Source organism: Lithobates pipiens, unplaced genomic scaffold (assembly GCF_037356315.1).
Source record: "Lithobates pipiens isolate NorthernLeopardFrog02 unplaced genomic scaffold, aLitPip1_a1.2 Scaffold_25, whole genome shotgun sequence".
In the NCBI taxonomy this organism is placed as follows: domain Eukaryota; kingdom Metazoa; phylum Chordata; class Amphibia; order Anura; family Ranidae; genus Lithobates; species Lithobates pipiens.
Window position 1 is genome coordinate 56,121,877 of NW_027507787.1, and position 17,530 is coordinate 56,139,406.

The window sequence follows — 17,530 nt, forward strand, 5'->3', positions numbered from 1 at the left end:
TAGCTGTGCATGTAGCTTCCAGGCATAAATCTGACATAGCATAACATCTATTTTCTGTGGTCTTTTGACATTTAGGTGCAGTAATACTGGTGCTCTCTGTATTTTAGGAGGAATATAAACCAGGAAAGCCTATTTCTGAAGAAGACTTAAAAAATGCAATCAGCATACATCATTCTTTGGCTACAAGAGCATCCGACTATAACAAAAGGCCAAATGTCTTCTACCTGCGAACAGCAGACTGGAGAGTATTCCTCTTTCAGGCTCAGTAAGTCATAATAACACTTACAATAAATGTCTGAGCTGTACTTCCATCCATGTTTTCAGTATTTGGCTCTATGATATATCACTGTACTTTACCTAAGTGTGCAGACCACTTTACCTGGCTCCTTGCAATCCACTTCATTTTGCTTCATTCTGGTAAATCATACAGTTACATCTGTTAGTGGTTTAGATGTTTAGTATTGTATTAACTAGTTCTTATTTGTTATGGGGCTACTTAACATAGGCTGTTCCTTTCGCAATGTTTTACCTTCAAATGTGCTGTGAAAGATGCATCGTTTTTGACACTTTGGGGTTGATTTACTAAAACTGGAGAGTGGAAAATCTGGTGCAGCTCTGAATAGAAACTAATCAGCTTCCAGTTTTTTTTTTTTGTCAAAGCTTAATTGAATAAGCTAAGGTTAGAAACTAATTGGCTGTCATGCACAGCTGCACCAGATTTTCCACTCTCCAGTTTTAGTAAATCAACCCCATTGTGGACACGTTCAACAACCTTATAGAAGATTTATTTTGCCAAATTTAGGCATAATCCATTCCACAGTCATTGTCTTTGTCCTTTTATTACATAGAGAACAGAAGACAGTAGAGGCCCCAGGGGCGGACTGACCATTGGGCCACTCGGGCACTGCCTGAGGGCCCTGTACCACTAGGGGGCCCCATCAGGGTTGCCAGCCTCAGTAAAACCACTGAAAGTATGTAAAAATCTGTGTTTTTTTTACATCTGTCTCTCCAGTACCTTCTCAGTCAATAGAAACATGTCTGTTTATACTGTGTGATTGTATACTGTGTGTGTTTGTGTATACTGTGTGGCCCCATAATGTCTGATTGCCTGGGGGCCCCATAATCTCCTATTGCCCGGGGGCCCCATGAGTTGTCAGTCCGCCCCTGAGAGGCCCCCAAAGATGGCTCCGATTTCAGATGATTCCATCTGAATCCGGCCAAAATATGAGCCATGGGTGGCCCTAAAAGAGCCACCCAGATTCAACAAATGATTTATATATTGACTGAACAAGATGGAAAATTAAAAGACGAACAGTGACTACATCCTATCAAATGTAATCACTGTTTGGCAGTGCCAGGAGATGTAAAACATTCATTAAAAAATGTATATATGGCTGATGATGAATTAGAATGTATGACAACTTTAGTTGATGAATGCTGTAAATGTTTTTTTTTTCCCCCTAGAAATACAGAACAGATGCATTCATGGATCACACGTATTAATGTGGTGGCAGCTATGTTTTCTGCTCCTCCATTCCCAGCTGCAATTGGATCTCATAAGAAATTCAGCCGACCACTTCTTCCAAGTGCCCTCACCCGCCTGTCCCAGGTATTTAAGGTGTATGTCAAGGCATATAACAAAGCAACAATATTCAACACAGATTTATCAGTGCTTACAAAGCAGACTGGGGTTGTTATTGGAAAAATATTATTGAAAGTCATTTAAAATTGAAACTCTTGTTGTAATATTGTAGCAAAACTTGGTGACCTTTTTAATTATTTGCAGTTATTTGGACAGTGCTATATAATAAGTAACCAATGCTAGGAGAAAGTGTTTTTTTTATATATATATATATATATATATATATATATATATATATATATATATATATATAAAATAAGATAAACAAAATGTATAACGGATTTTTTTTTATATTTAGGAGGATCAGGTGAAAACACATGAAGCTAAATTCAAGAGCATGTCATCTAGCTTAATAGAACATCGTACGTCTCCTCCAGATAGGAAGGTGAAAGTAAAAATGGATGAATTTAAACAGAAGGAAGACTACCTAGAATTTGAGGTACATATTACACATAATAATTTGATATAGCTCTGTCAGCTCTTTCAAACTGTCCAAAGTGTAAATCTTGATAACGAGGCATGTAACACAGGTTGTAATGCCGCATTTCTAAACCTAGACAGTGACACAATATTCTCCATGTTCTCCCTTTTTGACTACCTTTAACCTCCTTATCTTAAAGTATTTGCGTAAGTGGAGATGAACTCTTTATTTTACACCTCCTCCTCTATAGTAGGACCAGGCTTCAATTACTTGCCATCAACTGCATACTTCTTATCGCTTTTCATTTAGTCACAAATCTTATGGTTGCAGAGTTCCATACACCGCCATATAACTATGCATGTTGTAGAACACCAAAATTATATTTTTTTTTATCGTCATCTCCCTTTAGAAGATGTGTGATAAAATATGGTATTCTGCCATCATATGAAGTATTGTCTCCTTAGATCAGCTTTTTTTCAACCAGGGCACCTTGAGGTATCTTCAGGGGGTCCTTGGCAAAATTCCTATAAAATTGCCCAAAATATATAGGCTAGCGTGTGGATGAAAACTGACTTAGTTACACAAAGCCACAGGTTTTCATTGTACATCATTACAGCCTTCTAGCTGCTGGCATCCTAGCGACCAGTGGAATCATCATTTGATATGGAGGATGTCAGTCACCTGCATAGCATCCTTGTTTGACCCTCCCCTGCCTTAATCCATCAGCGTTGGGATCACATTAGCTGAGTGGTGGAGAACAACTGAAGGAGTAGAGAAACATTGGAATACTAGTCAGCATCAGTTTGCAAAATGATATTTGCTTTGGAAGAATACATCACCTCTAACCTTGAGTGTCCTACTTGTGTGGATGTTGCTGCATTATGTAAAACAATTAGAATAGTTTTTACATTTTAGAGTGGGGTGCCTTGAGACTGTCCATAATTTTTAAAGGGTGCATCGAGATTGTCTATAATTTTTAAAGGGTACCTTGACTGAAAAACTGTTGAGAAACGCTGCCTTAGATCCAGGCATGTTGAGTGCACAAGTCATCCAGATGTTAAGTTAGCTATACATGGAGATTTTTGCAAGATACAAACATTTTGGGCACAACTGTAACACAATATTTTCATGTATAGTTTGTGAATTATTGTATGAGTGTATTGTTGACACTGATGACACTAACAATTGATCGAAAATATTTCAATCAGTGTAAATTACATCAGTGCTGATTATGCAGAGTTGTAAAAAAATGTCGCATTTGCATACAGAAATCACTTAGGGATTGTTCACACTTGACTAAATTTGTAACACTTAATAAACGCTCCTATAGCGTTACTGTGCTTTAGAATATGTGTTAGACTGGCATCAATGCAGTTTAGTATGGGCGTTAGACTGGAGTTCTACAAGTATTAATAACACTTTAAAAAGGCTCCCCAAATGCCATATGTTCCGTTTTGACACTTTGATGCATGTTAAAACCGCTCCACAAACTCCTATTTATTTTTATTGTTTTTTTTATGGGAAGTGACATTATAAGAAATATACAATTTGAGGTGCGGTTTGTCGTGGTGAATGTTTCCTGTGCATACTCCATTAGCAGGGAAGGCAGCAGCATGGATTATTTTACTATGTTTTATCTCATGTTTGGCCTCCTGCAGATTAAGCCGATGTATGAGCAATTGGCTGAGCGGAGGAAGAGGAGAAGGGCATCCAGGAGCTTTTGGGTACATCCATTTGTCTCTCAGAGATATTCTAAAGGGCAGTTTTATGCCCTGTATCATGATTTCTCTACCTACCCTCAGAAGTTGATGTCAGCCATCTTCAAGCAGCACAAACAGGAAGTGCATAGAAGGAAGTGTCTGCACACCTGCGTTACCATATACATAAATGGGAGGCGTTGAAAGGTTTCAAACTCCTCCATTTTTGAAGCAAAGTGCCATGATGCTAATGCTTCATGGTTGATAATGTGAACAGCACTTTATGCTCTCCATGGTATCATTTGCATAGGTGTTTGAGGAGCATTTAAAATGCCCCTCAACGCCTGCTTTAAATGCTAGTGTGACCTTAGCCTTAACATGTCTTAAATAGTGCATGTTCATTTTGTAAAACCGATGTATAATCAGCACGTGTTGTCAGGGGAATTACTACACATAGATTATGCCCAGGAATTAATTAAACAATAACTGACTCTGCAAATTAGCTTGGCCTCTGCCCCCTTTAAGGGTTCAATAGTAAAAATAACCCTTGAGGGATTCTCTATTCAATTAAATGAATTGGGGTGTGCAGCCTTAACAACTCACATACATGTGTTATCTATTCTATACCATTTTCATTTATTGGAATGCCTAGAATCATTGCACATATGATATTTCTACTAATTGCAGATAGGTATGTAAATTATTTGTTTTGCCCTACCTGATCTTGTTTGTCCTTCAATAAATACTTGTTAGAATTCGATCTAGTACTCCCTTGCATGTTATTCATATTTATGCTCCACCTTTTTAACATTCTATGTATCAGAAGAAGTGTCCCTTAGTGGTATACTTAAGAATGAAGGATGCTCCTAAATGCATCATGAATTGCTTACCACACATTAGAGTAGATGCCAGTTCAAGAGGTTTGTTCTAGGACACATAAAAATTTTAGCTGACAATTGTGATTAATCAGTTATGAGCTTTAATTAGAACACAAAATATGGGATGCTCAGGAGAAAATTAATGAAGTACTGTACATTTACACTTAATTCACACGTATCTGTTCATAGAGTGCCTTCTAAATAAATTTGTTTAACCATTTGATCTGTATGTATGACCTCTAAGGACCATTGTACAGGCAGCTGACTAAATGCAAGTCCCACTGGCAAGAAAGGTCAAAGTTGTATAGGAATGATGGTTAATATCTTATATTATCTTGTCAACAGGTTACAAAAATACATTTTTTATGCTCTTATATGTATTATAAACCATTCTTTTTTGCACAGAAATCCCGTTATGGTACTTACGCCATGCTACTTCGAGCCAAGTTGAAGGCAGGTACAGAAGATTTGGAAGCGTTTGAAAACAGTTTATTTGACTCTGCAGAAAACGATGAGGATGGACTTAAAAAATCACGATCTAGTCCCTCTCTAAATCTCGACCAACCTGTTTCAGCCACCAAAGCTAAATGTCACACGTCTTCACGAGGCAGCTCCAGACCGACACACAGCAGTACCAGGCAGAAGTCTTGAGCTGTCTGCCTCTTCAGATCTTGGTGAAAGAAATGTTTGAGGCCCCTTCCTCTATAGCTGGTATGTTGGGTTCTAAGCTGGTACCAATAAGTATTGCATGATTTAATACTTTCTGCTGGTACATAATGTGACAGGCTGAAACCTCAGAGTTTTTGAAAGGAGCAGTGGGATTCCTATAAGGGATGACAAGCAGCACAGCCACTACAAACACTGCCTATATGTAAGAGTCAACAGGAATTGTGCAAGAAGAGAGAACTGCATGTGATTGAAAGCTTTTCAAAATGTTTTTTTTTTCTCTCTGTCTCGATAACAATTTTAAATCTTTTGTTTTATATGTAAGCCATTCAAATCCAGCGGGACCATGTTTTTTAAATTTTATCAATGGGAACCAAAAATGAAAACAAACAAATTCTAAGTTTCCTTGCATACTGAAGTGGCGTTTACTATTAAAAAGTACAGCACATAAACTTTGCTACAATCAAATATTTTTTATGGCGACAATGAAGAGATGAAAGCCTCTTGTTCTAAACTTACAAGGGCCATGTACAGAATTTCTATTCTCGTTTTGTATGTGACCCGGATGCTCTAGCCATGCAAAGGAGAGAACAGTTTGCAGTGATAGAACTTGACAAAAACACTCGGATTCTCCTGAGGGCTTTGGCAAAATGGCTTCCCCAATTCAGGATGGTGCCATTTCTTAACTGGTTTCCTCCATTTTTGTGACATATTTTTGCACTTTTACTACTTTATTGAATTCAAGATTGTCATGCTGATATTTTGTAGTATTAATGCTCTTTTTGAGGTTTGGAAGTTATTTGCTTTCATGCAAAAAACTAAAAAAAAAAAAAAAAAAAAAAAAAAAAAAAAAAATTGAATGTCAGTTGTCATTAAAACTGTAAATGGAGATTTATACTTTAAGGAAATAGACAACAGCGCAACATTGTCTGGTTCAGAAATATAGTGAATCTTTTAGCATGGGCACTGGATCTAACCAATCGTATCTTGTGTCTGGCTCATGATTAATACCAGCAAACATTCAGTGTATCACAGTCTTTGGAATGATGTTTTTACTTAGGACATTGGAAGCAGAGGTCAGAATTGGAGACAGATCTGTCATCAGGCTTGGTCCGCCCAAAACAGATATTTAGGTTTTGATAAATTCTTGAAGTATAACTGATGGCAAAACTTTTTGTTTTGTTTTAGATATTGCAGAGAGGGATTAGACCTCCTGTCAGGTTGCTGTCTGTGCCCCAATTTAAGGAGATCCACCATCTATATTTGTCATGTATACCAATTTCCCTGAAAGTGAAAGTAAAATAAAATCACAAATTTTAGGTTGTCCCCAGAACAGGAATACGGGATAAATCTTCCTATGGGGGACAAGTATAAACAGGGACTCCCTCACTTTGGAAAAATTTCCTCTCACTTGTGTTTTGAATATGGGAGAAGAAGTGAAGAAAAATATCTACAAATGGATTCAGATGGCGAAAAAAAAATGATAGGGTTTATAACCATCCCCTTACTCTAAAATGGAACAGCATTTTTTTGCCTTTAGTTCTACTTTAAGAGTTAAAACTAGGGCTTCTTATTTCTCTAAAGGAAGATTTCTGTGCTTTCTCTGGTAAATACACCTGTCACAGCAAATATGAGGGGATTATTTTTAAGTTAAGTTTGATTTGAATTTATTGTTGATCAAAGAAAGTAAAGTGGGAGGAGTGGGAACACACCCCAGGAGGAAGGGAGGAACTCCAAAGTGCCCAGGAACTATGGAAGAGAAATGTTATTGCTGGAGTCCCAAAGAGATTATAGGATGCCAGAAGATGAATAGTTTTACCTATAACTGAAGTCTTTTTAGTGGACCTCCCTTTTAACATTATTTTATAAGCTGCAGCTGAAAACATATGTCAACTATTAAAGCCATACTATAGTGCAGGCAATCAGGTGTATAAAAAATAATAAAGAACTGTTCTGTGCCAGATTCAATGGGAAACTTGGATGTCACTTTGTTTACTTGGCGATTTATCTTAGTAGCACAATAGCCATGAGTACCACTCTTATTTGAATTTAGTAATGTTGTACTTAAACCAAGACCGGCTACATCCATGGCATCTATTATCTGATTTATGATGTGTCATATCTTAATGATATTTAATCTTACAACGATAACCTCACTGTATTACTTTTATTGTTAGCTGCAAAAGTACAAATGTGACATATAATTTTCTTAACTTTGACTAATATTTGATTGTACACAAAAATTACTATCAACAGCTAGCTCAATATCTGTTAATATAACAAGGCCCATTTATTGATGTGGGTTGTCTCAACCCTTAGATTGTGCAGTGGATTATACCTGGGCTGGGCATAGACATAGGAAGAAAGTGCAGATAAGGTATGTCCATCCTTATGGTCCCAATCTCAATGCCAAATAACAGGATTGCCTTCCAGTCTGCTCACATTGGGTAAATTAGGTGAGGTTTGGTCAAATTGTAATCTCTGACCCACTGCTTCCATGATCATTGTGGCCTGTTGTTGAGGCTTAAGGATGAGTTCTCATGCAGGCAGAAAGCTTTGACTTTTAGGATCATTATTTGGGAGCTCATGCTGTTGTATTTTTTGGCACTCAGTATTTTAGGATATGTTGTGGGACCTTTAAGCTAAACATAAAAAGAGAGCTACAATACAAACACATGCTGCAATTCTATGGTTAAAAAAAACTGTTGAATTGGATAATTCTATTAAATTGTATTTAACAGTAGACTTGCCCATGTTGGGTGGAAAATTATGGTTTGACTACAGTCATGAACAGTTGAAAATCCCTTTTACAAACCCAATTTTGGAGTCATAGCATGCTATCAGGTAAACACCAACTATGTTCCTTAAATTTACCCCAAGCATGTTTGTAGTAAACCTTGCTGATTAACCACTATAGATACTTGTGGTTGGTTCTTAGTATCTCTTGATATTTTGGGAGACAGCACAGTTGTTAGGCTATGATGGAACAATATAAAAAGACAGTTTATGGTGAGCCCTCCTCTGAACCAGTGCAACGCTCAGTAGAGCCTTCTTAATACAGAAAGTAACAGCCTGGTCCACTGGCAGAAAGGTGGCTCCACTAACTATCCTAAAATGTGAAAAATACCCCTTTTTTTTTTTTTAAATGTGTAGATATGTTCTGTTATAAGAGGGCCTACTGTGATGGGCTGTTGAAGGAACTGTAGGGGAAGCCAACAACTTTGAGCAAAGAAAAGAAGATACATGCAAGTCAGCTGCCTCCCACTTCTGTCCTTTGGCCCAGCACTACTTGTCAGAATAAGCTTTTACACTTGGAATCCAGTGCTTTCTACTTTAAAATTAGCATACATTAAAATCATACATTTAACATATCACATATATTTACATGGTAGATGCAAACTGATTTTGTATTTCATAATTTTTTATTATGGAGAACAATGTTTTTAATGTGAAAACATTCATTCCCACTCACAAATAATTAATCTTTCCTGTATAGCAAATATAGCATGTTAAGGATAGATTCTCCTCTTTGTCTCCTTTTATCCAGACATCAAAGTAAATACTTTAATCTTCCACAGTACAAACTGCTCATTAGCAGGAGAGATTTCCTAAGAGCTGGAAACCCTGAGAGAACTGTGCCACTCATTCATTAGCAGCTGCTCAGCAGCTTAATAAACAGACATTTCTCTTTTTTAAGCATTTTCTCTCTCAGTGTACATGACTATCATGGCTAACACCAAAAGATGTTTATAACAGAAGTATGTTTTCAAACAAGGCAAAAAAAAATTACCATTGAGGTTATTTAATGCTATAGCTGGATGTACATGATATCATTTTAAGCTGCGCTTACTGAAGAGCTATGATCTTGACACATGAGCTGTGGGTATTTATAATGCCTTCTGCAGCTGCAGGAGGATGCATTCTTTAAGGTAATTTGTAGACTTGCAATCATCTATCAGTTATTGTAAACAATCATATATAAGCATTTTTGATTATGTACAAATATCTATATGGATGTGTAAGGTTATTGGAGCATAATACCATAATCATGTATCTATGGGGGCATTAGCATCTACAGCCAGGCAATGCTATACCCAGTGCATACCTATTATGTGAATTTATTGCAGATTATTTTATTTGCAGGAAGTGGTTTTACATTCATGGTAAAAAGTTGACCAGAACACAGGGCAATATAAATTGGTGGATTTTTTTTTATAGTTTTATGATCACGTGGATTTAAATCACACAAGTCATATTTATAGAAGTGCCTGCTATTGATAATAATCTATATGTGTTTAATAAACCATACGTGATAGATATACATTATTGGATCCAAGCCGGTAGGTTAACCAAATGTTTAAATGTGATATTCCTGTAAAGAATCCATTAGGAACTTTGCATTATAATATTTACCCTTGAGCTGTTCATTATCCTCAATAGTCATTTTCTTTTCTTTTTTTGTTATTTCTTTTTTTCTCTTGATCACAAAATGTAAATTGGATGGAATTATGAATTTAGTTCAAGTTAAATTATTTACAGCTTAAAAAAAAAAGTCAGTAGCCTGTTTGATGCATTTGGCCTAACTTTTTTGTAGGATATTGGTAAAAAAAAAAGAAGGAAATGCTAAATATATCCAATTAACAACTTCTATAATTCTTTCTATTTGGTCCTTGACCTCCTCTGCTACATTATTCTATTTCCTTTCCTTTCTTGCTTTTAAAGCAGAATTTGTAACTGTATATTGGCCATTTCAAGCACTGACTATCTAAAATGGCTAAAACAAACAAAACGCCAATTAGGTAATTTGCTGTGAGGAAAACTGTTGCAAGCATGAGGATACAACAGTACTTGGTGGAGAAGCACAAGGGCAATGTTTGTTTCTTCAGGAGAAACAGTTATTACTGGCTCTATCTCCAAATTCATAGAAGGAAATAAAACATTTTATTAGACTGATATTCAGTGCTTAGGTGAAACTATACAATTACCCTAGCAGCTGGAACTACTCCTCCAACTCCAGGTGGGTATGTTAACAGTAAGTATAGGTAAACCAGAGCTTTAATATTGACCCAATAATACAGTTCCATATCATCAGTCCTAGTCTTCCTTTAAAAAGTTATTTTAAATTCTCACAGAATCTTGTGACCCTTAATGAACATGAGGGTCAAATAAAGCTTTTTGTCATAATCCATGTGTCCGGGCTTTTTTTCCCATCACACTGTGCTCTTCCCCTCCAGAACTTATATCAGAAAAACTGTGGAAAAAAACAAAACCATATAGTGTAATATGTTTTAAAGAAAATCACAATGTACTGATAAGTGATTGTGCTTACATTTCTTGTGCCAATAAAGTGCAACAATTACACTTGATCATGGTCATCTGGATTAAAAAAAAAAAAAAAAACTTTATTTGACCCTCACATGCATTAAAGGTCACAAAATGCTGTGAGAATTTAAAATAATTTTTTAAAGGAAGAATAGGATTGATGCTATGTGAATGTATTATTGAGTTAATATTACAGTGCTGGTTTGCTATACTTACTGATAACAATTATATATTCCCTATAAGTAAAGGCTGTAGATAAAATGATTTAATTGAATTAATTTTCAACAGTTGCATGTCTTTTTCTAACAAATGGGCCTCATAGTAATTTTATATAAGATACAAAAAAAACACACCATATTTACACTGTTTTATATTATACATTTGACACACTGTATGAGTTATAAACATATGTTTTATCTAGTTAAAAACCTAAATTAGATGCGTTTACAAGAAAATAATTCTGTTTGCAATCTGATGTGAAATGTATTATAAATGCCATCCATGGACCCAAGCTTAGGTTGTTAAGAAATAAGTGTATAATAAGGAACCTTAGTTCCTTTGGGTGCTATAGCAGAGGCAAATCCACACACTCTCATCAGATTCATTTAGTTGGTAGAAAAGCCATCTTTCACCATTACATTTTTTTAATGATTAGGAGAAATGGTTTCCTGACGAATTCATGATTAAATAATCTCCAAAGCAAGCTTCTAGTTATGGCAAAATGTCTTACTCGGCCAAATATTAAGTCCAGTTACTTGCTAATACTTCAGTCTCATGTCGTATTAGCTCGGAAATGTTAAACTCGGTCCAGTAAAGAAGACAAGGTGCTCTATGAAGGCACATGCTCTAAAACCAGACAAATGAATGCAGACTTGTACCAAAGGAAATAGGACTAATCTGAGGGGACACTAAACATTTCCAGCAGATAGGAATCCTGTCTTTATTACAGAAGGTAATGAATGTGAAATGTTATTTTTAATGTTGCCTGTCTGCAATTTAGACAACTGCACACAGTTGAACCAGTGATTAGAACACTGCTTATCAAAGCACTAGGAAGCAGTGGCATCAGGTCTGAAGCGCAATAAACTTCAGTGCTGTCATACTTTTTCAGAAACAGTCTAATGTGTGTTCATTTTATAGAATGTTCACCTAGGCTGTTTGTCCCCTTATATCCACTGTCATGGCAAATAGAAGCTGCAGATATAGTGTTCTTAAATAGTGGAATATCACTGGTAGGCATAGCATAATCTCACATAAAAATAAACTGTGGATAGTCAGGCTGAATGTATGAGAGAGACATATATTAAGCATTCCACCTCCATTGAGCAAAACTCCCCATAACCTGTTCATGGTTAGTTATTTTGTGGGTGTCTTTATTCTCGAGGGGAAAAAAAAGTGTAAGTAATTTTCAGTATCATGTTTGTATACAGTGTAGTCTGTAAAAAAAAAAAAAAAAAAAAAAGACATATGTTTACTACTTTTAAGATATTTGCCAATTGTAACAAGGAGAATAACGTACTATAAATGGTCTAATTAATGTACAGTATGTAGAGTCTACGTCTTGTGGATAAATCGGGAAGAGGTATACAGTGTTTTACAGGGATTTCTTTTTAATTTATTTTGGAAAGGAGGGGGCTATTCCTTGATCCACTCAGCACTATGCTGCTAATGCAAAACAGTAGCCACTGGCTGCACATTATTTTAAATGAATCTGCTAAGTGTACCTAAAGATGCCATGAAACATTCAATTTTCCTGGGTTTGTACAAGTTACTTTATCTTTCTGGGATCCTAATAATAATAAGTAGCCAATAAACTGAAATACATCTCAGACAATTAGGGAAACCAATAGTGCACCGTGCCCCTAATTCACGTGTCCCTCCTACTTTGTCTCCACAGACAAAGCAATTGAATTGGATATGGAAGAATGACATCTGCATATTGCTTTCTCTTTTATTGATTTTCTGCTAAACATATGGGTACAGTTATGTCTAGATTTTATCTGTTTAGGTAGAAATTCTAACTTTATGCAAGCCGATTTATTCTTTAAGGATTATAGCCAGGAATTTTGTGGTGATGAGCATTAGGTCATATTGAGTAGCCATTCACGCACTGATTCTGTAATGATTATTTTAAAGTGGATCTTCACTGCATCTAGGCAATACAAACAAAAAAAAAATATTTTTTTTTTGTTTACTATTTAAACCAAACTCCCCCATCCATCCATGTCTTCATGCTTTATTTTGTTGAGAGTTCATTTGAATCCCGCTCCCATTAGACCCACTTAGCCCAGAGACACAGACAAACACACATGGATTTCTTCAGAATAACACAAGGTAGGAATCAGCAACAAAGGTTGTTATAATCCTTGCAATGTACATAGAACAAACAGGGGGAATGTTTTTTTTTTTCCCCAACAAAAGTGGAGTTATGCTTTAAGCTTTAAAAAAAAAAACTGGAAGCTGATCGGGTTCTATACACAGCTGCACCAGATTTTGCACTTTCCAGGTTTTTTGTAAATCAACCCCCGAGTCCTTATTCACATTTGTACATCTATGATAGTGTGAACAGGACACGTGATCTCATCATAATCGCGCGTTCGTGTGTATATATATATATATATATATATATACACACACTTTAAAGTCTATAAATTATCTTTGAATAATTTCAGACGAAAAATATTGTTAGTTTTGGTTTATACTTTCTTACTTTAGGTGAGATTTCAATTTTCTATCTTGAAAATTACTAACATATCTGCATTCCATGTGCATAATTATGTCCCTATTGCTGTAAAAAAAAAAAAAAAAATGAGGCCTGCCATAGAATAAATACTATCATCACTTATAAACTAAAAACAACAGACAAAGAATAGAACACATTTTGCTAACCTGATAATGAGTTGGAATGGAAATTGCAGTGGAACATTTCACTGTGTAATACTGTATATTTAGCAGACTCAAATATTTTGTTACATAGGCACTTTCCAGCACAACAGGCAGGTAATTGTTATAATGAACACCTCAAAGCAGGTCAGTATTGGAACAATAACAGAGATACTACTATCATACTTGTTGCACTGTATGTACAGTGGTTGTGAGAGGCACCCCAATGGAATCCTTGCTATATGTATGCAGTAACACAAACAGGAGTATCTAATAGCCCCTGTACATCAATTCTTTGTCTTGTTTTTCTGTACACAATCAATTTGTATTACTAATTGGCTGAAAATGTATTAGATTGCATAGATGTGTATGTTCATATTTAAAGTAATTACCTAAGATACTAAATACTGTACAATGACAATTTCCTACAAATATGGTCATTCATTTAACCCTTATACTTTACATAACACAGTAAAATTTCAGCATTTGCTAATAGAAAACAAAAAACAAAAAAAACAATCACAGCGCCAATGGTTAGAAAATAAGAAGTGTGTGAATGTTTTTGTGTTGTCACTGTAAAAATGTTATTGGGCTGCTGGGAGTTGTGTTGTGCGATATAATTTATAAGCAACATCAATATATTTAGTTGCCATTCTAACCTCAACAGTCACATGATCAGCAGTAAATTGGAGAACATGGTACACCCGACCCGCAAAATCTTTTATCTCTCAGGTTACCAAGCAACAGCACAACACTCGGTGTACAGTATTCAACATTTATACTGAGAGAATAGATACTGTGAACAATATTTCTTTCAATTTTCCAGGCTACTGCTTCAGAAGGTCATTATGTTTTGATGGTGATTATTTTCAGTGCATTCTCCAAATAATTAATTAATTGGCTTGATTTGAGGACTGTAAGACTGGCCATACATTATACCATTTTCTTATACAATTTTCCTTTTGCTTTACCAATACCATATAATAGGAGGTCAAACCTAAACACTTTGAATTTGTATGCAATCAGGCAGGCCCTTGCACTACATAACTGAAGGTAAATCTAAAGAAAATTGAACAAGAAAATTGTATGGTGTATGGCCAGCTTTAGATACAGTCTTAAAAATCTGCAGTAGCAGTTATCTGGATGCACCCCCTGTAAGGTCATTTAATGCAATGAAGTATATTATGAAAAGGAAGTAAAACATTGTTAAGTACAGCATGCATAATTGTGAGAGAGTACTCCTGAAAATGATAAACAGATACACTGTGCATATAAACAGTGCTGACGCTGTACTAACAGGTGGACAGCAAATATAAAGATTTTTTTTGTTTCCTTTCACAAATTCACATATTGGGTCTTCAATAATTATTTTTTGCATTAAATATTTTAGAACGGGTGCTTTTTACTGAACCCATTCATGTTGTGGTCAGTATGTCACTGAACGATATTCCCTTTTATAGAAAATGCCATTCCATCAGCCAAATGATCATCTTTCTGTCACCACCAGGGACTTTTATCACTTTATTTTGTCTTTTATTTTGGAGCCATGATGTACCCTGCATGTCTGCTAGAACTTGTGTCACACTAGGATGGGGCATTATAATACAAAGCTGTTTAGTGGGCAGTGGGATGCATTACTGTTACCTATTTTTTCTTCATCTCAGTGTTTTTTTTTCCCTGCACATGATCCATTACCATTGTTGGCAAGTCCTGCAGCACTAAAACCTCCAACAGTTGTGTACCTTTCTCTGTCCTTTTCTAATCCATTCATTCCTTTGCTCTCTTGGGAGGTGGGAGTCGGTAACTCATTGCAGTGACTCATTGGTAATAGCTGAATAAGGCTGCTGCCTGCCTCTGTCTCACTTGGAAGTCATCTTTAGTGCATCTTTGAATATGCTAAATACGTTGTTTTTTTTTTTTTTTCCTTCTGTAAATTCGGTTGATTGTAACTTATGCATCGGAAATGCCAAACTGTTTTCTGCATAAAGATTTGTGTTAAGTTTTATTTTCCATACATTTATTAAATGAAATTGACTCTTCATATATAGGTGTCATGGTGTCTATGTATCTAAAGCAACAGATCCTAAGCCAAGATGTGTGTGTTTATGTTCCTTCTCCATTTCGTCTCTCGGACCACCATAATACAACAAAACAGATTTTATGTTGACGTTAATGTAGATATTGTTTGGGAATGCTTGTTCCTTACACGGTAAGTGAAATTAAATCTAAAAAGTACAGGACACATTTATAAGTAGCAGGTAAGATTGTGCTGTGCACTTTCCACCTCACCAAAGTTGATGCTTTTCCTAACAATGATGTTTGCTGTGAAAGAGAATATTTTCTTCATGATTAAATACTTACCCTCTGCTGTAATACTGTGTCATAGAAGGCATTTCAAATCTATATATTCAAATATAATTTTTTGTGAGTTAAATTGACACCTCCAGTCAGTGTTACTTTTTCACTTTAGAATGTTCATCATTACAAAAATAATAATTGTTATTGAGTTTATTTTGTAAAAGTTTTGTTTATATTATTACAAATCTTTATCTTTCATTTGTAAAGGTAAAATGTGTGTAAAGCCAAAACTCTTTTTTTTTTTCCAGTTATTGAACAGAGTTTGAGAGTTTAAAAACTCCTTCCAGGATTCTGTCCCCTCGGGGAAGATTTACCCTCTTTGTTAGTCCATTGCCCCTTGACTGAAAATAAAGGAAAATCCAAAGTTTTAGAGCAGCTCTAGGAGCAAGGGGTAAGATGACATCTGTTCCAGTGACAACTGCATTTGGAGAGATTTCCCATTATGTTGTGTCACAGAGAAATTTCTCCAAATTAATACACATACAGCAAAAAAAAAAAAAAAACACAACACGTGGCAGGGTCTTAACCATTCCCTACTTCCAAAACCTAAACCGTAACAAGAATAACCTTATTTTTTTTTATGGTAGGGTGTTGGCTACTAGGCAACCCAACCAGTATATAAAGCTGTATTTTACACCATAGCGTATGAAATTCTTGGTTTGGGGGTTATTTTACAAAACTCTGAAAGCTGTAAGTGAAAAATTAAAACCTCCAGATTTTTTGTGAAATTTTTGGATTTTCACCATTTTGCAAAAAGGTGTAATTTAAAATGTACACATATTTATTAACTCAACATAGGATAAGCTATTATATTTAGCAGGAATTTTGTAAAATTGGGTGTTTTTATTTGGGAATAATGGTTTTGGTGTATTGTGACAATAGTGTTTTTATAAACATTTGTGCAAATACAGCAGGGCCTAAGAAATCAGTAGAACTTTTTTATTCTAGAGATCATATGCTTTCAGAAAATATATTGTTTGTGGGGTCTTTCACACATTATAAAAGCTGTAAGGGAAAAATTAAAACCTTCAGATTTTTTGAGAAGTTTGGATATTTACATTTTTGCGTACGTTCAGTTTTGACAATTTTGCAAAAAGGTGCAATGTAATAATTACATTTTTCTGGTATTTGTTAACCCCCTAAAATTAAGCTTTTATATTTAGTAGGAATTTTGTAAAATTACCGGTAGCTTTGTTTTTATCTGCCAATAATGGTTTTAGTGTATATTTTGCGGATAAAAACACAGCTAATTTTACAAAATACCTGCTAAATCTCTACTAAATATAAAAGCTTAACCTGTATAGAGGTAATAAATAACAAAAAAAAATATTTTTACAATTGCACCTTTTTTGCAAAATGGTGAAAATCAAATGTACGTAAAAATGTAAATATCCCAATTTCTCAAAAAATCTGAAAGTTTTCAAAATGTGGGAAAGACCCCCCCAAACCATATAACCTATAGAATAAAAAGAAGGTTCTACTGATTTCTTAGGCCCCCCCGGTATTTGCGCAAATGTTTATCAAAACAATATTACCGCATAAAATACACCAAAACCATTATTAATAGTTAACACAATTTTACAAAAATCCTGCTGAATATAAAAAGCTTACCCTGTGTTGAGTTAATAAATATTTGTAAATGTTACATTGTGCCTTTTGGCAA

General features: G+C 35.3%; 1 protein-coding gene across 3 annotated transcripts in view; it reads left to right on the top strand.

The window, feature by feature from the left end:
- Positions 1-15,552, top strand: part of PSD (pleckstrin and Sec7 domain containing) — a 711,875-nt gene extending 696,323 nt beyond the window's left edge. For all 3 annotated transcript variants that reach the window (XM_077454479.1, XM_077454482.1, XM_077454480.1), the window contains 4 exons: positions 108-265; positions 1,465-1,609; positions 1,941-2,081; positions 5,044-15,552. In XM_077454479.1, the coding sequence (XP_077310605.1) occupies positions 108-265; positions 1,465-1,609; positions 1,941-2,081; positions 5,044-5,289 (690 nt within the window). In that variant the 3' untranslated portion in view covers positions 5,290-15,552. The remainder of the gene's footprint in view (positions 1-107; positions 266-1,464; positions 1,610-1,940; positions 2,082-5,043) is intronic.
- Positions 15,553-17,530: the final 1,978 nt, after the last annotated feature.